The 16,680-nt window shown below is 43.1% G+C and overlaps 1 protein-coding gene across 1 annotated transcript in view; it reads left to right on the top strand.

Moving 5' to 3' along the window:
* The first annotated feature begins 14,075 nt into the window (after window positions 1-14,075).
* Window positions 14,076-16,680, top strand: part of C1_1H19orf67 (chromosome 1_1 C19orf67 homolog) — a 50,180-nt gene continuing 47,575 nt past the window's right edge. The window contains exon 1 of the mRNA XM_086928024.1: window positions 14,076-14,332. Within this exon, the coding sequence (XP_086784150.1) occupies window positions 14,076-14,332 (257 nt within the window). The remainder of the gene's footprint in view (window positions 14,333-16,680) is intronic.

The raw sequence follows: 16,680 nt of genomic DNA, 5'->3' as shown, positions 1-16,680 counted from the left end.
GTATGCAAATTAGTCTGTTCCTGTCCCAGTGCATGATGGGAACAGGGCAAACCAAACTACAAAAGCCAATTCTTACACTGGGAAGGAAACAAGCTCCCGGGGACCGGTTTCTGGCATTACAGCCGTCTTCGGCCCGGTTTGCTTGAATCCTGATGGTGCAATGAGCAAGGGTCTCACATCTGAGAATACCCTTCCACGCTTAGGGTGGACAAAAATATTTACAACAAGGGGTGGTGAGGGACAGAGTCTCTGAATTAAGCAGAAAGCTCTCACCCAGTCAAGAGATCAGGGCTAGATCCAACACCGTTTTTTAGCTCACTGCACCATCCCAGTTTCAGAACCCGGCTGTATGCAAATTAGTCTGTTCCTGTCCCAGTGCATGATGGGAACAGGGCAAACCAAACTACAAAAGCCAATTCTTACACTGGGAAGGAAACAAGCTCCCGGGGACCGGTTTCTGGCATTACAGCCATCTTCGGCCCGGTTTGCTTGAATCCTGATGGTGCAATGAGCAAGGGTCTCACATCTGAGAATACCCTTCCACGCTTAGGGTGGACAAAAATATTTACAACAAGGGGTGGTGAGGGACAGAGTCTCTGAATTAAGCAGAAAGCTCTCACCCAGTCAAGAGATCAGGGCTAGATCCAACACCGTTTTTTAGCTCACTGCACCATCCCAGTTTCAGAACCCGGCTGTATGCAAATTAGTCTGTTCCTGTCCCAGTGCATGATGGGAACAGGGCAAACCAAACTACAAAAGCCAATTCTTACACTGGGAAGGAAACAAGCTCCCGGGGACCGGTTTCTGGCATTACAGCCGTCTTCGGCCCGGTTTGCTTGAATCCTGATGGTGCAATGAGCAAGGGTCTCACATCTGAGAATACCCTTCCACGCTTAGGGTGGACAAAAATATTTACAACAAGGGGTGGTGAGGGACAGAGTCTCTGAATTAAGCAGAAAGCTCTCACCCAGTCAAGAGATCAGGGCTAGATCCAACACCGTTTTTTAGCTCACTGCACCATCCCAGTTTCAGAACCCGGCTGTATGCAAATTAGTCTGTTCCTGTCCCAGTGCATGATGGGAACAGGGCAAACCAAACTACAAAAGCCAATTCTTACACTGGGAAGGAAACAAGCTCCCGGGGACCGGTTTCTGGCATTACAGCCGTCTTCGGCCCGGTTTGCTTGAATCCTGATGGTGCAATGAGCAAGGGTCTCACATCTGAGAATACCCTTCCACGCTTAGGGTGGACAAAAATATTTACAACAAGGGGTGGTGAGGGACAGAGTCTCTGAATTAAGCAGAAAGCTCTCACCCAGTCAAGAGATCAGGGCTAGATCCAACACCGTTTTTTAGCTCACTGCACCATCCCAGTTTCAGAACCCGGCTGTATGCAAATTAGTCTGTTCCTGTCCCAGTGCATGATGGGAACAGGGCAAACCAAACTACAAAAGCCAATTCTTACACTGGGAAGGAAACAAGCTCCCGGGGACCGGTTTCTGGCATTACAGCCGTCTTCGGCCCGGTTTGCTTGAATCCTGATGGTGCAATGAGCAAGGGTCTCACATCTGAGAATACCCTTCCACGCTTAGGGTGGACAAAAATGTTTACAACAAGGGGTGGTGAGGGACAGAGTCTCTGAATTAAGCAGAAAGCTCTCACCCAGTCAAGAGATCAGGGCTAGATCCAACACCGTTTTTTAGCTCACTGCACCATCCCAGTTTCAGAACCCGGCTGTATGCAAATTAGTCTGTTCCTGTCCCAGTGCATGATGGGAACAGGGCAAACCAAACTACAAAAGCCAATTCTTACACTGGGAAGGAAACAAGCTCCCGGGGACCGGTTTCTGGCATTACAGCCGTCTTCGGCCCGGTTTGCTTGAATCCTGATGGTGCAATGAGCAAGGGTCTCACATCTGAGAATACCCTTCCACGCTTAGGGTGGACAAAAATATTTACAACAAGGGGTGGTGAGGGACAGAGTCTCTGAATTAAGCAGAAAGCTCTCACCCAGTCAAGAGATCAGGGCTAGATCCAACACCGTTTTTTAGCTCGCTGCACCATCCCAGTTTCAGAACCCGGCTGTATGCAAATTAGTCTGTTCCTGTCCCAGTGCATGATGGGAACAGGGCAAACCAAACTACAAAAGCCAATTCTTACACTGGGAAGGAAACAAGCTCCCGGGGACCGGTTTCTGGCATTACAGCCGTCTTCGGCCCGGTTTGCTTGAATCCTGATGGTGCAATGAGCAAGGGTCTCACATCTGAGAATACCCTTCCACGCTTAGGGTGGACAAAAATATTTACAACAAGGGGTGGTGAGGGACAGAGTCTCTGAATTAAGCAGAAAGCTCTCACCCAGTCAAGAGATCAGGGCTAGATCCAACACCGTTTTTTAGCTCACTGCACCATCCCAGTTTCAGAACCCGGCTGTATGCAAATTAGTCTGTTCCTGTCCCAGTGCATGATGGGAACAGGGCAAACCAAACTACAAAAGCCAATTCTTACACTGGGAAGGAAACAAGCTCCCGGGGACCGGTTTCTGGCATTACAGCCATCTTCGGCCCGGTTTGCTTGAATCCTGATGGTGCAATGAGCAAGGGTCTCACATCTGAGAATACCCTTCCACGCTTAGGGTGGACAAAAATATTTACAACAAGGGGTGGTGAGGGACAGAGTCTCTGAATTAAGCAGAAAGCTCTCACCCAGTCAAGAGATCAGGGCTAGATCCAACACCGTTTTTTAGCTCACTGCACCATCCCAGTTTCAGAACCCGGCTGTATGCAAATTAGTCTGTTCCTGTCCCAGTGCATGATGGGAACAGGGCAAACCAAACTACAAAAGCCAATTCTTACACTGGGAAGGAAACAAGCTCCCGGGGACCGGTTTCTGGCATTACAGCCGTCTTCGGCCCGGTTTGCTTGAATCCTGATGGTGCAATGAGCAAGGGTCTCACATCTGAGAATACCCTTCCACGCTTAGGGTGGACAAAAATATTTACAACAAGGGGTGGTGAGGGACAGAGTCTCTGAATTAAGCAGAAAGCTCTCACCCAGTCAAGAGATCAGGGCTAGATCCAACACCGTTTTTTAGCTCACTGCACCATCCCAGTTTCAGAACCCGGCTGTATGCAAATTAGTCTGTTCCTGTCCCAGTGCATGATGGGAACAGGGCAAACCAAACTACAAAAGCCAATTCTTACACTGGGAAGGAAACAAGCTCCCGGGGACCGGTTTCTGGCATTACAGCCGTCTTCGGCCCGGTTTGCTTGAATCCTGATGGTGCAATGAGCAAGGGTCTCACATCTGAGAATACCCTTCCACGCTTAGGGTGGACAAAAATATTTACAACAAGGGGTGGTGAGGGACAGAGTCTCTGAATTAAGCAGAAAGCTCTCACCCAGTCAAGAGATCAGGGCTAGATCCAACACCGTTTTTTAGCTCACTGCACCATCCCAGTTTCAGAACCCGGCTGTATGCAAATTAGTCTGTTCCTGTCCCAGTGCATGATGGGAACAGGGCAAACCAAACTACAAAAGCCAATTCTTACACTGGGAAGGAAACAAGCTCCCGGGGACCGGTTTCTGGCATTTTTACTTACAGCTTTTGTATAGTGATAGTGTTTTACAGGTAAAAGAATTTTTAAAATTAACTCTCAAATTAAGGAACTGCCTAGACCAATGATGTGGTACTTACTGTCTGCACTTTACCATGTATTTGGATCACCTTATTGACAATGTGCTACGTGTAATATAATTTTTGTATGTGACTACGAATTATTGTAATAGTATGAATAATGTTTTTAATTGCATTGTATATATGTGCACTTTTATGGTGTGAAATATAACCGAATAAAGTCTCTATACATACATTGTCCTCTGGGAAAATGTCTAAATGGTGTACCAAGTTTCCTGATTTATTTAGTGAAAAATTGGGTTGTCTTAAAAAATGTAAGCATAAGATAATTCTTAAGGAGCATGCTGTTCCCAAGGTGCACAAAGTTAGGAATGTGCCGTTTGTGTTAAGAGACAAATTAAAAGAAGAACTAAATAGACTCTGTAATGCAGGAGTAATTGAGCCTATTGAGGCATCGGATTGGTTAAGTCTGATTGTTTTGGCTAAAAAACCTAATGGCAAAATTAGGATGTGCATTGATTTGAGAGATGTAAATGATCAAATTTGGGTTGACCGCCATCCTCTTCCCCGAATTAATGAGTTGTTAGCTACTGTGAAAGGTGGGACACATTTTACTACATTGGATCTGTCAAATGCGTACCATCAAATATTATTGCATGAAGATTCCAGACACATCACATCTTTCATTACTCCTGTTGGAGCTTTTCAATTTTTACGTATGCCTTTCCGGTTGGCGTCAGCTTCGGCGGTATTTCAAAGAGTAATGCAATCAGTTCTATCTGATTTAAATAAGGTAGTAGTATTTCAGGATGATGTTTTAGTGTGGGGAGAAAATGAATCCGATCATGATTGCAATCTAGAAAAGGTTCTCAAGAAACTAGCGGATGCGGGTCTAACAGTAGCTAAAGAAAAGTGCAAGTTTGGCAAGAGTGAGGTTGAGTATTTAGGACACACCTTGTCCAGTTAGGGTGTCAAACCCAAACAGAATTTGGTAGAGGCAATTGAGAAAGCACCAGCTCCAAAAGATAAGGATCAGTTAAGATCGTTTCTCGGTCTTGCCGAATATTATTCTAAATTTGTGCATCATTTCTCGGACAGAGTGTATGAGCTAAGGAAATTAATGAAGAAAGGAGTTAAATTTGAGTGGTCAGTTGCATGCCAACAAAGTTTTGACTCCATCAAAGAATGCATTGCTAATGCTGTTTTGTTGAAACCTTTTGATCCTACTGATCAAATTATTGTTTCTACGGATGCCAGCAACTATGTTTTAGGTGCTGTGCTTATTAAAATACATGATAGTGTAGAAAGGGTTGTAGCTTTTGCGTCTCGCACTTTGAAGGGTGCGGAACTTACATATTCTACAATTGAAAAGGAGGCTTTAGCCTGTTGGTGGGGTGTACAGTATTTTAGGATGTTTGTATGGGGAAACCATTTTCAATTGCATACAGATCATAAACCTTTAATTGATCTTTTTTCCACAAAGGGAGCGAGCAGAGCTACCCCTAGGATAGCCAAATGGTTATATCGTCTTCAGGAGTATGTATTTGACATTAAATATATTCCTGGAGCAAAGAATATAAATGTGGATTGTGTGTCAAGTTTACCTTTGGATGTTGAACAAGATTGTAGAGAGGATGATTGGATAGTAGCGCAGGTGGGGGATGTTTGCAGTGCCATTAGTCAAGTTGAGTGGAAAAAGGCTTTAGATGAAGATGAGGTTTTAGGGAAAGTAAGAGATGTTTTGGAGGATGAACAGGGTTGAAAAGCACATAAGGAACTGTTGCCATTCAAACTAGTTTGGTCAGAATTGAATTTTATTGATGACATGCTGGGAAGAGGTGACAGGTTGGTAGTACCTATTAGTTTAAGAGAAAGGTTGTTAAAGATTTTGCATGAAGGACATGGCGGTATGTCAGCTTTGAAAAGGAAATGTAGGGAGAGTTTTTGGTGGGCAGGCATGCATATTCAAATTGAACGTTTTGTCCGTGATTGTATTGCATGCGCATGTAGTGACAAGACTCATTGTTCTAGAGAAACTGAAATTGTGTCTTCTTCATTTCCCAAGGGTCCATGGCAAAGGTTAGCAATAGACATTTGTGGTCCTTTTGATATTCTGGGTATGTCGGAGAGGTTTGCAATAGTCATGATTGACTTTTTCTAAATGGCCTGAGGTTGCTTTCGTGAAGGAGATTAAGTCTTGTAATGTAATTTCTTTTTGTGAAGATATTTTTAGAAGAGAAGGCTGTCCAGCTGAAATCATCATGGATAATGGGCCACAATTTATCTCTGATGAGTTTAAGTCCTTTTTAGACAGATGGGCAATTAAGCATAGCACCACTCCTCTGTATCATCCTTGGGGTAATGGCCTCGTCGAGCGCTTTAACAGAGTGTTAGTGGAGAGTGTTCAATTGGCATATACCAATGTGGAACCTTGGAGGGATCATGTTAGGAACATGTTGTGGTCGTATCGTACGACGCCACATTCTGTAACCAAAGAAACACCTTTTTCTCTTCTCAAGGGAAGAGTTCCTTGTTCTCAAGCTGTGCCGGCTTGGATGTGTAGAGCTGGTAAACATGATGTAGATTTAAGTAAGTTACAAGAGAGAGTTCAGAAGTATCAAAAAGGTTATTGTGATCGCCATAATAGGAACATTGTTATGCCCAAACGTGTTTTTACTCAAGGAATGTTTGTCAGAGTATATGTGGGTGACAAATCCAGGAAGGGTTGTTCGAAATGGTCATCTCCAAGAAAAGTTGTTTGTGCAAAAGGGAACAGTGTAAAGTTGGAAGATGGAAATTGGTGGAACACGAGAAAAGTCTCATTGTGTTCTGGTACTGAGCTAAAGATGTTTGCAAGATCTCATCAAAGAACTAGTTCTAATTTTGATGGGGTGTTTGACAAAAAAGAGTTGTCTGTTCACACCAGTGATGGTTCCAATACTGTGACCAAAAGGTCTTCAGACCTAAAAGATTTGATGATTATGTTTGTACATAGAACATGTCTGGTTATGTCAAGGCTTATTTATTTTTTTTTAATTTTTTTTATTGTTTTTAATTTTTATGAAGGGAGATGTGTTATATCTTACATACTTGCTTGTTTCTTTATGATCTGTGTTTAACATGTAGAATCTTGTGGTTGCTGGGTTACGGGGAGCTGGAGGGTTGGAAGGGAGTTCCAAGCCTCTGTGGGAAGGTGAAGCTGTGTCCCAGAGGTCCCTGCATTTATACATTAAATCCACTTCTACAACCAGAATATCGTTTTGGGTGATTCTTCAAAATGTATCTTCCTTTACTACATACAACATCACAAGAGTGTGAACAATTTAAAAACATGAAAAGATAGATAAAAATACAACAACAAAAGATGTCAACATTACCCATCTTACCGCCAGAAAAATATTATTAACCAAAGAGATAGAATCATTTCCACATAAGGAAAAACATACATTATAAAGATCTTACACCCCTCACGTGAGGGATCAATACTTAAGAATGAGACCCTTAAAGTCATCCCTCTTGTAGGGATAAATGACTTAAGACATGTATATGAGACTAAAACCCATGACAATAAACTTTGGGTCTACGACCAATAAAGTCATTTTCCTAGTAAGAGCAAATGACTTTAAACAAGCATATGGGACTAAAACCCATGGACAAATAGAAATGTAAAGCGAATGGGTCTACAACCCATCACTCAACCATATGAAAGGTTAACAACATTGCAATGTGTGAATAAAGTGAAACAAGGAAAGAGGGACTAAAACCAAAATTCCTGCCCCTAAAACGAGGGACGGTGAGTGTAAAACCCAAATTCCAGCCCCTAAAACGAGGGACAGTGAGTGTAAAAATAAGGATAATGGGACTCTAACCCAAATCCTGCCCCTCAAACCAGGGACGGTGAGGATGCTCCCCATGTAGGGAGAAACTCCATGTAAAAATAAGGATAATGGGACTCTAACCCAAATCCTACCCCTAAAACATGGGACGGTGAGTGTAAAACTAAGGATAATCGGACTTTAACCCAAATCCAGCCCCTAAAACCTGGGACGGGGAATGTGCCTCAAAACTTTAGATCAGACTCTGATGTATATGTACATCGAAACTTAAATTACACAAACTTTTTTTTTTAAACAATAGTTATAACATTATGTAAATCAATTAGGCACCGGTGAGCGTCTCCTCATCCGAACTGTCTCTTGGCTTGACTAGGCAGAATGTCCCTCACACAGATAGTTATCAAACCAGGAAGACTTGCATCAAAGACAGAATAATGAGCAGAACAAGTGTCCTGGGCTATGTGTTTACAGGCTCCCCATGTAGGGTTTCTCTTTATATCTCGTCTTATATTCCTTTAATTTCTTAGTAGAGTATGTGGTCCTCTCCAGCTCGTCGCCATAAATAATTTAGTATTCACGTCCACACACAGTAGATGAAGTTAAAGATGTTTATTAGAAGATATGTAGATAAGGTGGAACAGCCCCACCAGGAGCATCTAGCATGATGCTCAGCCCAATGACAACTGAAGTCCTTAGCCCACAGATTCCCAACATTCTCAAGCTCATCATAACTGCACCATTCTACAGACTGGGCTAGTGGTGGAGAAAGCATGTGTATAACATAAAGAAGGCGCAAGGATACTACAATCTGGCTCTTGCTTGTACACATCAAGGTATTAATGTGAATTAGCATGCTCTTCCGAATACTTAGATGGGTTGTTGATGGCTTATGGACCGCAGGCATCAAATCCAACCCTTATGTAGCCAGTAGTTCATAGCTTGTATAACTGCTTGACATCTTCACCATAGGCACGTAAATGTAGGGTAGCCCAGTAAGAGCGTTGTAGTGTATTGTGTTTCTCATCCTCGCGCTGCACCTCAGCGTGAGGACACTTCATGTTATGATTGTATCTGTTTGAATATGGGTCCATGATTGGACGTTGCTGGGTGCGTTCCAGGGTTCTGACAATGTTATTCAGTTGTCTGGAGTCCTGGTGCACAGTGGGAGTGCCTGGTCGTGGGTGCTGAATAAAATAGAAATTAACTTCTAGCTTCCTGCCACAAGAAGTCTCCTGATCTCCATTACAATAATTGGCAACGAGCGGACAAAGAATCCACTTACAGCACGCACCTTCCGAGCTGTTTTCACGTCGGCACCTCCTCATTTGCATTCGCTCCTGCCTGGTTCAGTTGATCCTGCCCTGCTGTTTTCTAATCAACGGCAAAAGTCCATTGTTCGTACTCTCCTCGTTTTATCGTCGTTTCCTGACCGATTTGGGTTCCCTGCCGGCTCACGAGTGACGTCAGCTGCTTGGTAGCCTGCCCTTAGCAACAGGAGCACTCGTCTTCAGAAAGCCTCAGAACGTCGAGGAAACGCCATCAGCGTCATCAAGTAAGCGTTAGGCGGCCATTTTAACAATCCTTGGTAACCTGGCAATGCTTGTAAACTCTTTACCTACGCTTCTCAGAAAGTCTAGCTGCGCTTGGAGACACGCGTGTTTACGCGTCTTCGTTTTTTTTAAGGTAGGATCTGGTCTGCACTCTTCTCCGGTGACAGGCACACCGTTTTAATGTTATTTTAAAGGCTTTTCGAACCAGTCAACCTTTCACTTTTCTAAACCTGCATCTCTTTCTTTCACTGAAAGTAGGATGTGGCCTGCACTCTTCTCCTGTGACAGGCACACCTTTTCAATGATATTTTAAAGGAATTTCAAACTAGCCAACTCTATTCCTTGATTACAATTTAACAGTGACACGCACACCTTTCATTTTATTAAACATGCATATGTTAATTTTTAACATTTCCCTTTTTTGACATTTGTACCCACTTCATTTTACAATTCAAATACGTTGGCATTTATAAAAATGTGTATTTATTTTAATTTTAATATTTATGTAATTTTACATTAATTTTTCTTCGCGTCAACAATTGAACTTATATATTTGACTCACAGTTATGTCTTCTTCACAACAGTTTGCACAACCTGTGTTTGAGAACGTACCTAAATGTCCAACTCCTGCTGGAGAGGCTGGTAATGCAGATCATTGGAATTCTTATAAGGAGGCTTTATCTCGTCTTGCACAGCATTATAATGAAGAGTCAAATATAATGCTAGAAAGGCATAATTTTTTTAGAAGAAGACAATGTGAAGATGAGACAGTAGAAGAGTATATTGCTCAGTTAAGAGTTTTGGCTTCAACTTGTGAATTTGAAGCAAATCCTGAAATTTACATTCAGGTTCCATTTGTTTTTGCTTGCCACTCAAAGAAAATTCAGGAACGCTTACTTAGTTGTAGGAAACCTACACTTCAAGAGACTATTAATATCGCCAAGAGTATTGAGAGGTCTATTACTACTTTCAAAGTTCTTCAAGACAATCGACTTCACAATTCTTTTAAAACTCTGTTACAGGATGTTACAAATTCAATCAATGTTGTCAGTGCTAACAAACCTGTTAAACAAATGTTTAAAAAAAACTAATACTGTTTGTTACAGATGCGGATCCAAATCACACTTAGGAAATAATCCCATGTGCCCTGCTATTGGAAAGAGATGTTTACTATGTAAGAAAAGGGCATTTTCAAGGTTTAAGTAGATCCGTTAAAAGACCTACCAGAATCAACAGTATTGAATATTCTGAAGCTCTTGACAATTGTGTAGATCATTTCCAGAATATGGTTGTGTCAATTGAATGTAACTCTATTTTTACCCCAAAGTTGGTCAAAGGCCCTTTAGGTACTGCACTCTTTGGTGACATTGAGATTCCTAACATGGCTGATTCTGGATCTCCAATAACTATCTTATCAGATGTCATGTTTTATGAAAAATGGCAAGGATCAATTTCTTTATTCCAAACGGAAGTCAATCCAAAAGCTTTTGGTGCGTTTGATATTGACATGCTGGGTTATTTTAATTCTAGGTTAGAATGTTTGGAAAGATCTATTGTTACAAAGGTATATGTTGCAGTCAAAGGACGCAACATCATTGGGTGGCAAGACCTTGCGAAAAAGGGGTCTATATTTGATTCCAGGTTCCAAAAACCCAATTGCTGTTGGTGAACCTCCTCAAGGTTATACACCTACTCCACTATCTAAAACTGACGGTTTATGTCTCACTGATCACACGTCTGACATCAAAAAAATCTTGGATACATTTCCAAAATTGTTTTGAAATAAGCTGGGGACTGTCAAAGGGTTTCAACACCAAATCAGACTCAATGCACAAGCCCAACCTATTGTTCACAAGGTGCGACCTTTGCCCCTTAGTGCGAAGGATGAACTCAAATCAGTTCTCAAATCTTTGTGTGACAATGGTGTTATTGTACCTTCTGACTCTTCAGAGTGGGTTTCTCACATCGTTATTGTCCAGAAAAAATCTGGTGAGGTCAGGTTATGTGCGGACTTGCGCACATTAAAAAAGAAAATTTTGATTGTCTGTAAGCCCCTTCCCCAAAATTCACGAACTTCTTGCTAACTTGGGGGGAGCAAAATATTTTTCAATCATTGACTTACGTTCAGCCTACCACCAGGTACCTTTAACTAAAGATTCACAAGAACTCACCACATTCATTACACCTTCTGGAGTTTACAAGTACCTAAAACTTCCCTTTGGCCTGGCCTCCACGGCCAGTGTTTTTCAAAAGATCATGGATAATCTTTTTCAGAACATGCCCGGAGTCCAGGTCTACCAAGATGACATTTTGTTTTTTTCTGACGAATGGGAGGTACATTTATTGAATCTATCTTCACTTTTAGCTAAACTAGATGAGACAGGCATGACAATCATAGCCAACAAGTGTAAATTTGGCACTGAGTCATTGGATTATTTGGGTCATACTTTGTCCCCAGAGGGGATCAAACCCAAAGTTTCCCTTATTAAAGCCATCAGTCAAGCCACCCCGCCTAAAGACAAGAATTCACTTTCTCCATTCTTAGGCCTAGCGGAATACTACGCTCGCTTTGTCAAAGGATATGCCTAAACAGTGGAGCCACTACGTGCTCTTTTACGTAAAGGGTCCAAGTTTGATTGGTCAGGAGAAACTGCTTCTTCATTTGTCCAAGTCAAAAAGCTGATTATTGAAGCACCGGCTCTACATCCCTTTCATGACTCTTCTAGATGTTTCATAATGGTGGATGCCAGTCTAACGGACTTGGGGGCTGTTTTGGGCAAATGGGTTTCAGGAAAGGAGCTCACCATATCTTTTTCTTCAAGAATGCTCTAAGCTTCAGAAACACATTATAGCACCATTGAACGCGAGCCCCTCGCCTGCATATGGGCTATTGATAAATTCAAAAATTACATTTGGGAAGTGGGTTGGATTTATTCACAGATCATAAACCTCTCACGCAACTGCTCAATGGTGATGGGCTTGGTAAAGCCTCAGCCAGTCTTGTCAGACTCCTGTCTAAGTTACATGAATTTCATTTCGGCATAAAACACATTTCAGGGGGAAAAAATGTCAGGGTGGACTGTCTATCACACATGGCGTTTCAGGATCCTTCTGAAGTTGAGGATGTTGAAGACCTTGAATGCGTGGTCGCTGCCCTTGATGCTACTAAATTGTGCCCTTGCATTTCTGAACAGTCCTGGTTTGAAGCACATAATAAGGATGAAAGTTTAAAACTAGTAGCTGAATATATTGTCAAGGGTTGGCCAGAAAATAGAAAACTTTCGAATGGGTTGAAAGCATTCACCATGGTTGCTTCGGAGTTATCTTTGGTCAATGACTTAGTATTGAGACACGATTCTTTTGTACCTCCCTCCAGTCTCAGAAACGACATCATTCAATTTGCCCACCAAGGTCATCTTGGAATTTCTAAAACTTCACAGCTCATTAAGTCTCACTATTGGTGGCCATCTCTTGAATCTCAAGTCAAGTTCCACATTGACTCATGTCCTGAATGTCTTTTATCTGAGTAAAAATGGAAAGTTATGAGCACGTCTTTACATCCTGTTCCTTTTCCCGAAAACCTTGGTTAGACTTTTCTGGACCTTATGATGTTCTTTCTCATGATCTGAAATATCTAATTTTGCTAAATGATTATCATTCTAAATGGGTTTACCACATGTTCTGTGATTCAGCTAATTCCACTAATGCTGTTAAGTTTAAAAAATATATATTTTTGGTAGAAAGTTCACCTTCTATTGTTGTTACAGACAATGTCACCCATTTCATTTCTGAAAAGTTTACTTCATTTTTTAGCTGAACATGTCATTCTTTATAAAGTTGCTCTATATTCACTGACATCAAATGGTTTGCTGGAAAGAACAAACAGATTGGTTAAAGATGCCATTCAAGCAGCCACTTCCTCTCATCAAGATGTACAAGAATTTCTAGAAGCTAAGTTGTGGTCCTATAACATTTCTCCTCATTGCACCACAGGTGTTTCTCTTTTTTCCCTCTTAAGAAACAGAACTCCAGTTTATGTCCCAATTGGTCAATTCATAAGAACAATGAGAGCAGTATTGACAATAGAAAATTGGCAGCTACAGTTTTTCAAAAACAAAATCTATTGAAGTCTGTGCATGATTCTGCAAAAAATGTTGATTTACTCGAATTGAAAATTGGTGATTGGGTTCTCATTAAAAATCCCAAAAAAGTCACTAAGGGTTTTTCGAAATGTTCCCCTCCGGTACAAGTCACCAGTATCAGCAGAGGTTCAGCCTTACTTGGTGCTAAAGGATAGTGGAACAAAAGATCTCTTGTACATCTTTTTGTTTAACCGGCCCGTTCCTTACTCAATTTGACCAAAAAGGAGTTTGAACACTGTGACGGGTCTTTTTGGTTAAAACCCCCAACATTCGATGTTGGAAGTTCTTTCACATCCTGCTTTCCAGTCATGCATTCCAACTCATCTAGTCCATCCACTTCTACCACTAATGTTATAAATGCTAACAATTATTCCTCACCTCAGGATTTAGGAGTTCGCTGCAGAAAATTGCCTGCAAAACTGAATGATTATTTGTTATCATGCTCTGATATTTCATCTATTGTAATTACTTCTTACATTTACTATATACATATATTTATTCCTGTTATACTTCAAATTGTTTTATTATTTAGACGTTTTCTTTTCTCCCTTGTGAAGGGGGAGAAGTTGTAGTGTATTGTGTTTCTCATCCTCGCGCTGCACCCCGCGCGAAGACACTTCATGTTATGATTGTATCAATTTGAATATGGTTCCATGATCGCTGCTGGGTGCGTTCCAGGGTTCCGACAACATTATTCCATTTTCTGGAGTCCTGGTGCACAGCGGGAGCATCTGGTCGTGGGTGCTGAATAAAATAGAAATAAACTTCTAGCTTCCTGCCACAAGATGTCTCCTGATCTTCTTTACAACAAGCGTTCGGGAAAGGGTGATAACACTTAACAAAATTGTTGTCTTTGTTCACAGGGTGACTGTTTATGCTGCCTAAAGCAAGGAAGCTTTTCTCGCGGTGGGGGCAATGGTGAATCACCAGGGTCCCATCAACAGTGCCTCCAGGGCATTGGGAAGCACTCCCTCCAGCTGTGCCGAAGGTCCAGACCCAAACCATCCTCTTCCCACCACAGAAGAACCATCAACCAAATGCCACGTACTGCAGCCCGCTGAAGTCAAGGGCGAGCAGGCCATGTCGCTGGAGGAGATGCTGCTTCCTCTCACAGAGAAGCTACAATACTTGGTGAAGAAAGCAGAGGAGTTCCAGACGTACCTGTTGTACAGGTGAGGCTGAACACATTAGCTGAACAGGGTTGAGGAGAGTGAAACCTGAGGTACAGAGGGAGATTGAGGACAGCTGAACAGAGGCTGAGAAGAGTGAAACCTGAGGTGTAGAGGGTGGCTAAGGCCAGCTAAACATGGATGGATGAGGGTGAAACCTGAGGTACGGAGGGAGGCAGAGGCCAGTCGAAATAAGGCTGAGGGGAGTGAAACCTGAAGTGCAGAGGGAGGCTGAGGCCAGCTGAACGGGGACTGGAGAGAGTGAAACCTGAGATGCAGAGGGAGGCTGAGGCCAGCTGAACGGGGGCTGAGGAGAGTGAAACCTGAGATGAAGAGGGAGGCTGAGGAGAGTGAAACCTGAGATTCAGAGGTAGGCCGAGGCCAGCCGAACAGGGGCTGAGGAGATTGAAACCTGAGGTAAGAGGGAGGCTGAGGCCAGCCGAACAGGGGCTGAGGAGAGTGAGACCTGAAGGAGGCCGAGGTCAGCTGAACAGAGGATGAAGAGAGAGTGAAGTCTGAGGTACAGAGGGAGGCTGAGGCCAGCTGAACGGGGGCTGAGGAGGATGAAAACCGTGGTACAGAGGGAGGCTGGGGCAAGCTGAACACGGGCTGAGGAGAGTGAAAGCTGAGGTACAGAGGGAGGCTGAGGCCAGCTGAACAGGGGCTGAGGAGAGTGAAACCTGAGGTAAAAAGGCAGGCTGAGGCCCCAGCCGAACAGGGGATGAGGAGAGTGAAACCTGAGGTACAGAGGGAGGCTGAGGAGAATTAAACCTGTGGTACAGAGGGAGGTTGAGGCCAGCCGAACAGGGGATGAGGAGAGTGAGACCTGAGGTACAGAGAGAGGCTGAGGCCAGCCGAACAGGGGATGACGAGAGTGAAATGTGAGGTGCAGAGGGAGGCTAAGGCCAGCTGCATACGTTGGCGCGAATACACCAGATAGATGGGTGCAGAGAATTAGAGACGACTACCTGCTTTAGCACTTGTGACTATCATTTTCTTTAGAAAGGGAGAAAATATATGTCCTGTTGAATCAAGTAACACTAGACCGAAAAAGGCTGCCTAGGAGGCTGATAAGGCCTTTTCATTGGGGCACTGTGGTCGTGGAGGTTACTGGGCATCTTGCACCTCTGGTGTGTGGGACCACGCACTGTTGTATGCAAACAAATGTCCAAGTTCTCCCTTTCAGCACTTGATGGTCTCAAGGCAGTGGTGTCAGGCATGGTTGTTAATTTATCAAATAATAGTTTACTATAAATGAGTAAATTGCTGTATAGTTAAGAATAGAAAATCACTCCCCCTTTCAGCTGCCCCACAACTTGCCTGATTTTCCATTTTTGCTACCTTTCCATCCACCCACTGTCTTCCGACCTCTAAATCATATCCTTTGTATAGGTACGGACAAGGGGCTATATTATATACAGTGCCCAGGAGGCACATGGGCCTATGCGCCCATTTTCTGTGGTCCTGGGGCACTTACAGAAAGGTTGCAGATGCTGGTGTGGCCTTTTCTGTAACAGTGATAGCACCAGGGCTACCTTATGGGATGTTTCTTTATTAGCACGTGGACATGGCTAACAAAGGAAACACTTTGCCTCTGCACTCATGCTTTATAATGGATGCAAGCACAGAGGTAAGAGACCACCAGGAGACACAGTGACTGTGCAGCACAAAGATGTGGCACACAATACCTGCACCCCCTGTAGGCAGCCCTCTAGAGAGAGCGAAGGGGGTCTCATGTACCCCCCCCCCCTATCTCTGTCCCCCTTTAATGGACAAGGCTGTGTGTTACAAAAGAGAATATTTCGTTCCAGGAAGAAGAACAGCAGAATCCAGTAGGTAAATAAGACAGGGCTTTATTTCACAAGTCTTCGCCAATACGGTCCATAACTGAATGCCCGTAAACCGTCAATTCCCCACACATAACTCACTCGGTCACCATTCAAATCACACAACACTCACGCGGGACACATAGTCTACATTCATACCGCACGCGAATAACAACACGCGCCACTCACACTTTCAAACCACAACATAACAGGCATATTGTTTGTAGATGACGCACGTGCGGTCACGCGCGTCATTCCAAACAATAACATACCACACTGTGGTGCTTGCACTGTGAAAACTGGACTGGCTGCTTCAAACAGTACCGAAATACGCCAGACGCTCTTTTCTCTAGGGAAACATGTGTCCCGTGCTCTGGTTCTACAGGAGCTGGTTCTGTGGGTTCAAGTGTAAACAGCTAGCGGAATACTGATGACGCTTGTCGCTCTTTCTCATTAGCATAATGTTTATCAATAAGTCTTAGAGGAGTGTGTTGATATATTGTTGCAGAGAAATGTTAGGGGTCT

The sequence above is a fragment of the Lissotriton vulgaris genome, chromosome 1_1 (genome assembly GCF_964263255.1).
Source record: "Lissotriton vulgaris chromosome 1_1, aLisVul1.2, whole genome shotgun sequence".
Classification (NCBI taxonomy): Eukaryota; Metazoa; Chordata; class Amphibia; order Caudata; family Salamandridae; genus Lissotriton; species Lissotriton vulgaris.
The sequence above is the reverse complement of the archived record's forward strand: the minus strand, read 5'-3'. Positions and strand labels throughout refer to the sequence as shown.